The sequence below is a fragment of the Myotis brandtii genome, unplaced genomic scaffold (assembly GCF_000412655.1).
Source record: "Myotis brandtii unplaced genomic scaffold, ASM41265v1 scaffold1029, whole genome shotgun sequence".
NCBI classification, from domain to species: domain Eukaryota; kingdom Metazoa; phylum Chordata; class Mammalia; order Chiroptera; family Vespertilionidae; genus Myotis; species Myotis brandtii.
The window spans coordinates 14,742-23,012 of NW_005353453.1; the positions used below are offsets into that span (position 1 = coordinate 14,742).

The 8,271-nt window shown below is 43.8% G+C and overlaps 1 protein-coding gene across 1 annotated transcript in view; it reads left to right on the plus strand.

The window, feature by feature from the left end:
* LOC102245451 (zinc finger protein 211-like) overlaps nucleotides 1–6,817 on the plus strand; it is an 8,015-nt gene extending 1,198 nt beyond the window's left edge. Inside the window, 2 exon segments of the mRNA XM_005856406.2 lie at nucleotides 115–241; nucleotides 4,758–6,817. Of these exon segments, the coding sequence (XP_005856468.2) occupies nucleotides 115–241; nucleotides 4,758–6,160 (1,530 nt within the window). The 3' untranslated portion in view covers nucleotides 6,161–6,817.
* Nucleotides 6,818–8,271: the final 1,454 nt, after the last annotated feature.

Below are 8,271 nucleotides of genomic sequence, written 5' to 3' on the forward strand. Positions count from 1 at the left end.
GTCCACACTAACCGGGTGCCCTGGAGGACCTTGGGGGGGCGGAAGGTGTGTAAGGAGTAGGATTACTGGTTCTCAGAAAGGCAGGTCTGGTTTCAATTGTCTCCATTCTGACAGGTTGGCCTGACCTTTGAGGACATTGCCCTGTACTTCTCCAGGGAGGAATGGAGCCTCCTTGATGAGGGTCAGAGACAGCTGTACCTGAATGTGATGCTGGAGAATTTTGAACTTATATCCTCGCTGGGTAAGACCCTCACTGTTATCAGTGACCTGGACTTGGCTTTTCTATTTCCCAAGCGCCAGCCCCCAGGGTGTGCTCTGTCCTCCAATGTAGACTGTGGTACTGCTTGATTTTCCCGTTTTCTGGGTAGTTGCTGTCCTGGGGAGGGTTGGTCTGTTTCCACTGCTCCCTTCTATTCCTGAAGTCCCAATACTCCCTGCTGCACTAAATTCACAGGGAAGGACTTGTGGGTGGTAGTGTTGTTGGCAGCTAAGGAATTCCACCTTGATTAGTGAGGAAAATATTTTCTGTATTCCTATTGGTCATGTGTAAATATTTTTTGAAAAGTTGTATCTACATCCTTATCCAGTTTGTTAACTATATTTTTTTTCGTTAAAGAATATTTGGAATACCTTGTATATTTTATATATTAATTGCTTATTACATACAGGAACACATATTTTTGTATGTGCTTAATTGTGCTTTGCAGATATAACTCCCCCACACCTATTTTTCCAGAAAGTCCATGTTTTTTGTTTGTTTGTTTGTTTTTTATTTTAATATATTTTATTGATTTTTTTACAGAGAGGAAGGGAGAGGGATAGAGAGTTAGAAACATCGATGAGAGAGAAACATCGATCAGCGGCCTCCTGCACCCTCCCTACTGGGGATGTGCCCACAACCAAGGTACATGCCCTTGACGGGAATCGAACCTGGGACCCTTGAGTCCGTAGGCTGACTCTCTATCCACTGAGCCAAACTGGTTAGGGTGAGAAATTCCATGTTCTTTGCAACCCTGCGTTCAGCAGGTCTACTGCCACTATGTTTACTAGTGCTTAGCAATTAAATATTGTTTTTCCGTTTTAGATCTTTCTGCTTCTTTGTATGAATAATTTGATAATTGAAACCTAGAAATTTTTTTTTAAATATATTTTATTGATTTTTTACAGAGAGGAAGGGAGAGAGATAGAGAGCCAGAAACATTGATGAGAGAGAAACATCGACCAGCTGCCTCCTGCACATCTCCTACTGGGGATGTGCCCGCAACCCAGGTACATGCCCTTGACCGGAATCGAACCAGGGACCTTTCAGTCCGCAGGCCGACGCTCTATCCACTGAGTCAAACCGGTTTCGGCTGAAACCTAGAAATTTTGAGCATTATGGAACTCTGGATCTTTTCAAGCCTGTTTTATCTGGCTTGTTTTGTTACTGCTCTGGTAAGGGAAGGGTGAGATACCACCTCATTATTTGAAGAAGAGTGTAGAAGTCCATATTCCCCACTTGGCCCAAGGTTTGCAGGTGTGTGTGCGTGTTTGTGTGGGGGAGGGGGGGAAGGGAGCGGTATTGTTTTTATGAGATGGTGGGAGTTCTGGCTCCCTTCTATTCCTGAAGGGAATATCTCCCCAGGTGGAGGGATAGGTCTTCCTTGTTTCTATATCTTACGGTTTCCACTTACATGACCCGGGACTGACTCCCACCACTGATTCCTGCCGGGGCGCTGCCAACCGCAGCCGCAGCAGTCAGTGCTGGGTCACCATGTGACTGCAGGATTGACTTCCGGTGTTCGGTTGTCAGTTCGGTCATTTAGGCCACCAGGGCCCCTAGCTGTTTATATAATTAGATTCCTTTTACATAGAGAGGAAGAGAAATGGAGAAAGAGAGAGAGAGGTGGGGGAGAAACATCCATCGGCTGGCTGCCTTCTGCACACATGCAAACCGGATATGGAAGCCACATTCTGATATGTGCCCTTACCGAGAATCGAACCCTCTACCCTTCGACACATAGGAAGATATTCCAAGCAACTGAGCCACACTGGCCAGGGCATTCTGTGGTTTTTAAAAACAAAAATTTCCAGTTTTTTAGAGAACAGGCTACTAGGATCAATGAGAATAGAAGCACAGTGGCTGATAGTGATAACACTTTATTTTTATTTATTTAATTTATTTATGTATTTATTTATTTATTTACTTACTTACTTAAACATATTTTTATTGATTTCAGAAGGGAGAGAGAGAAACATAAATGATGAGAGAGAATCATTGATTGGCTCTCTCCTGCACGGCCACCAATGGGGACTGGGCCCGCAACCCGGTGATGGGCCCCTGTCCAGAATTGAACCTGGGACCCTTCAGTCCACAAGCCTATGCTCTATCCACTGAGCCAAACCAGCTAGGGCTGACCCTTTTGTTTTAATACATTTTTATTGATTTCCTTGAGGAAGGGAGACAGAAAGAGAGACAGAGAGAGGGAAACATTAATACTGAGAAGAGTATCAATGATCAGCTGCCTCCTGCATGCTCCCTTACTGGGACTGAACCCACAACAAACTCGGCCTGTGCCTTTGACTGGAATGGAACCTAGGACTTTTCAGTCCCAAGGCTGACACTCTATCCACTGAGCAAACCAGCTAGGGCTGACCCTTGCTGTATTTATTTATTTACTTAAAAAAGTTAGTCGGTCAGTTAGTGAGTTATTATTAACTCTTGTTTTTGACCTTAGGAATGTGTTTGCTCACTCAGTTTCCTGTCATCCTTTCTATGCAGTTGTCCTTATTTGGTATTCTGTATTACTGTTTATCTTCATGATACTCTTATTACCATTTCCTGTGGGATGTTTTTCTCATGAGTAGCTGTCTACTTACTCTTGAATGGGGAAAGTTTCTCTATCTCTGATTCTGCCATCTTGCTGATGTCAGTCTCCTAGGCCTTTTGCCCGTGATCTCATTTGTACTTTGTTGTTCTACCACAGTGCCGACCATCCATCTTTTTAATTTTTCTTCTAAGATTTTCATTATTGAGCCCATGCAGTGGCTCAACTGGGATTTAAGAGACAGAATCCTTTGTGCATCACAGGAGAAACATGCCTTTATCAATGAGAGGGTAGACCTAGAGGCAGTCTTGCCTTGGTGAAGGGCAGTGGGGGCAGTTTTTATGCCAGGGCTTTGTTACATTCATAACTAGAAAGCCATTTTGTTCAAAATGTTTAGTTACCATTGCCCATTCCTCACCCAATTCTACTTCTTTCTTAATGTTGACACTTTGCATTCAACTCAGTTTTTTGTGTTGTTTTTTTTTAAAATATATTTTTATTGATTTCAGAGAGGAATGGAGAGGGAGAGAGATAGAAACATCAATGATGAGAGAAAATCATTGATCAGCTGCCTCCTGCACACCCCCTGCAGGGGATCAAGCGTGCAACTCAGGCATGTGCCCTTGACCTTAATTGAACATGGGACCATTGAGTTCACAGGCCTACGCTCTATTCACTGAGCCAAACTGGTCAGGGCACGAGTCAGTTTTAATAGTGATCATTCTACTCAGATTCCCAGCTCATGGATAACCTTAACCTCTCTAAACTTTGCACCTTTCCCTCTTTAGCACATCTTGCTTTACTGCACTCCAATGTTGTTCCATGCCTGCAGGCCTTCGAGTGCACATGTATTATTTTATTCATGCTGAACATCACATGCTCTAATGTGATTGATAGTTTATGGGTTTGCACACATGAAATTATTCTACACACACTCACATTGCCAGCATGAAAGGTCCTAAGGAAGCCATTTGTGGAGTAATAATGAGCAGACCCTGTCTCTCCTCTTTTTGTCCCAGCCTGTGCTTCTGTCCTCCCTGGGTGAGATGTTCCTTTTGGCCATCTACACTAATAAAAGAGAAACATGGTAATTGGCGTACGACCGCTACCCTTTTCATTGGCTAATCAGTGAGTATATGCAAATTAACTGACAACCAAGATGGCGGCTAATTTGCATATGTCGGCTCCAAGCCACAGACTGAGGCTTTAGGCCTGGGTCAGGGAGGAGCCAGCCAGCGATCGGCTGCAGCGGGAGCTGGGGGTGCCCCGGCCCAGGCCTAAAGCCTCCAGCAGAGGCTTTAGGCCTGGGCCTGGGAGGAGCCAACCAGCAATTGGCGGCGGCGGGAGCTGGGGGTGCCCCGGCCCAGGCCTAAAGCCTCCAGCAGAGGCTTTAGGCCTGGGCCTGGGAGGAGCCAACCAGCAATTGGCGGCGGCGGGAGCTGGGGGTGCCCCGGCCCAGGCCTAAAGCCTCCAGCAGAGGCTTTAGGCCTGGGCCAGGGAGGAGCCAGCCAAGGATTGTTGATGGCGGCAGAGGCGGGGAACCAGGGTGGAGCCAGCCAGCAATTGTTGACTTGCAGTGGCTGCAACAGTGCGGTGATGGGGCTGGTGCCTTCCCCTGATCAGCCCGTTCGACTCCCACAAAGGGTGGCCAGACTGTGGCTTAGGCCCACTCCCCAAGGGAGCAGGGAGCAGGTAGTAGGACATCCCCTAGGGCTCCCAGTATGTGATAGGGGGCAAGCTGGGCTGAGGGAACCCCCTCCCCAGTGCACAAATTTTTGTGCACCGGGCCCCTAGTTTTATATATAATAGCCATTTCCTGAGAGTCTGGCTCACTTGTCTTGAAAAATCATTGTATTGAGTCATGTCCAGTTGTGACATAAACATCTGTGTTGAAGATATTCTGCTTTTATCAGGTCAAGATGCACTTCACCTATATTTCCTTTTGTTCAGGTTGCTGCTGTGGAGAAGAGAATGTGGAGGCCCCGACTGAACAAAAGGTTTCTGGAAGATTGTCACAGGCAAGGAATCCCAAGGTAGCCTTGTCTTCCCAGAAGAGCCACCCCTGTGAGAGTTGTGGGCTAGTCCTGGGAAACATTTTCTGCGTGATGGAGCTGCAGGGAACACAACACAGACAGATACTGTTGAGGTGTGGAGCGTGTGCAAAACGGTTTTCTTTGTGTGCAAAATTTCACCAGCAGCATGTGAGAGAGCAGACTTACATTAGAGGTTTGGAAAGGATGTCACTTGCAAACAGCTGCAATTTCAATGTGTCCCAGAATCATTTCACCTGTGGGGAGGTTGGGCAGAGTGTCCTTACGGAATCTGGACATCTCCACCTACAGGCTTCTCTGACCAGGCACAGTCCAACTATTATTTTGATGCGTGGGATGACGATTCAAAGTAGAAAAAATTATTTCAGCAGAAAAGAATGTAAGAAAGTCATCAGTTGCACCCACACGTTTATTCAGGAAAAAGGTGTCCATCTTGGAAGTGCATGTGGTGTGTGCTCTGAATGTGGAAAATATTGTACCAAATTTTCGAGGTTTCATTATCAACAGAGAGGTCACACTGGAGAAAGGGCATATCACTGCAGTGAATGTGGGAAATATTTTACCAGGATCCGTGATCTTCATTGTCATCAGAGATTTCATACAGGACAAAAGCCTTATACATGCAGTGAGTGTGGGAAATCTTTTACCTGGAGCACTGCTCTTCGTTATCATCAGATAGTTCACACTGAAGAAAAGCCTTATAAATGCAGTGAATGTGGAAAATCTTTTAAAAGTAGAAGTGGTTTCCGATATCATCAGAGAGTTCATACTGGAGAAAAGCCTTTTCAATGCAGTGAATGTGGAAAATCTTTTACCACTAAGAAAGACCTTTATCAACATCAGAGAGTTCATACGGGAGAAAAGCCTTATCAATGCAGTGAATGTGGGAAATCTTTTACCCAGAGCAATGCCCTTCGTTATCATCAGAGAGTTCATACAGGAGAAAAGCCTTATAAATGCAGTGATTGTGGAAAATCTTTTAAAGGTAGAAAAGGTCTCCAATATCATCAGAGAGTACACACTGGAGAAAAGCCTTATCAGTGCAGTGAATGTGGGAAATCTTTTCCCGTTAGCAATGACCTTCATCGTCATCAGAGACTTCATACAGGAGAAAAGCCTTATCAATGCAGTGAATGTGGGAAGTCTTTTACCACTAATACCATCCTTCATCGACATCTGAGAGTTCATACAGGAGAAAAGCCTTATAAATGCACTGAATGTGGGAAATCTTTTAAAAGGAACAGTAGTCTCCAGTATCATCAGAGAGTTCACACTGGAGAAAGCCATTATGAGTGCAATTAATGTGAGGTATATCCCAGCCAAATTTTTAAATTCGCTCCGTGCATAAGTGTACAAATGTGAGAAATTTCTTAGATGTGTAGGAAATGTAATTTCTTAGTTTGGACATAACAATAGTACAGGAAAATTTGTGAATCCTCATTTTTCTGAATTGTATCTCATTTATTTAATCACCTATATTCTGTAAAGCTCCCATAAGTGTTTTTGCTTCTGTGTTTGTGTGTTTTTAGTTGGAACACTGTGTAATTATGTTGCACGTTCTAGCATACAGAGATGTCCTGCCAGATCTACATCACTGCATATTTCTGTTGCTGAAGATATTTCACCTGAACCACCTATAAGGCCCCTACAGATGGCATCAGTCACCATCCTCATGTGCCCAGGGAAGCTAACTCTGTTGTCGAATTTGTTGAAGAAAATGAGGAATACCTGAGCCCTTGTTTCTTACTTGTTTCCCTGTCATGAGTCGCCACATAGGACTGATTACTGTTGGCCCCAGTAAACACAATGATGCAGAGGGACTGCCCTTTTCAGGGACATGCTTTGCCTGAACACTGGTGGTGAGTTTATTGAGTGCTTATGTCGTCAATGGAAGAACTGCAAGTCTCCTGTCTCTTTGGTTTGTAAAATAATGAAGGCTTTTTCCTAAGACTTCTTTAATCTGGGGTGTTCTATTTACTGTGTGGGTTGGTTTATAGGAAGATCTGGGCTCTTCAAGTGTGATGAGGTGAAAAATTGTGTTCTAAAACATTTTTCGCTTGGGGGAAGAGTATGGTGCAGAAAGTAGCTCAGTTTTTGGCAAATTTACACTGTTCCTATATTTTCCTTGGAAGCACTGTGGGCTCTCTAATCATCATGTGATGTCTGGATGCTTTGAGACATAGAGATCACTGCAAAGAGGGGGTAGCTGTGACAACCTCAAGTATGTCTGGGAGCATGAATTTCTTTTCTTGTTTGCAAGGGATGCCAATACATGTGAAGGGAATCTCTTGCCCAGGTCATGCAGAGGGCTATGTGCCCTAATGCCTACTATTTCACGGGTGATGGTCTTTGGTTTGAGCACCATAGCAGTGGGGAGAAATCCTTTCATTCTAGAAACACTGACCTGATTGTTGTTGGGCGAGATTGCAGCCCATTAGATGGAATGGTCCTTATCTAACTGCATCCAGGAGTTATTTTGAGGAAAAGACAACAGGAGCTGTGTGTACACAGATCTGAGGGACTGCAGGTATGATTATCTTCTGTGGAGCAGTCATTGTCATTGATTATAATCAAGATGGTTTGTGGCTCCTGTAGCTTCTCAGATGTTCCCATCAGAGCCATTGGTGTGCTGGCAGGAAAACCAAGATGGAGACTAAGGCTGTCCTTGGTCCAGGGATGTGGCTTTTGTGGATTTTGGTGAAAGTTCTTCATTGTTTGTTACATTTTCTGTAACTGAGATGAGACTCTCACTCAGATGGCATAAGTATGTGGATTGAATATAGAGTTTCCAAACCTGTTCTTCCAGAATAGGTGAATGTACATTTGTTTTATTGTGAACCATTGTTAACAGCTGTAATGAGTATGTACATGTGTTAAGTATATTGATTCCTAAATCTTTTTTTTTTTTTTAATTTATTCTTTACAGAGAGGAAGGGCGAGAGACAGAGTGTCAGAAACATCGATGAGAGAGAAACATCGATCAGCTGCCTCCTACGCACTCCCCACTGGGTATGTGCCCACAACCAAGGTACATGCCCCCGACCGGAATCGAACCTGGGACCCTTGAGTCCGCAGATCGACACTCTATCCACTGAGCCAAACCGGTTAGGACATGTTTCCTAAATCTTGACATGTGCATGAAACTGAAACCATCATTATAGTCATAATGCTGACCATATCTGTCTCTGTGTAATTGCTTCAGGACCTCTTTTAACCTGTCCCTGTTCTTCACAACTTTCCTAGTTTCCATGGATTTACATTCCATTTTCATAGAGAACTTTATTTTTCTAAGTATTTTTCTGCTTTAATTTTTGTTTCATAAATACTTGGAGATTTATTAAAGTTACATTAGTAACTCATCTTTTTTCCTGATAGATATTCTTTTTTTATTTTTTATTTATTTTTTTTTTTAA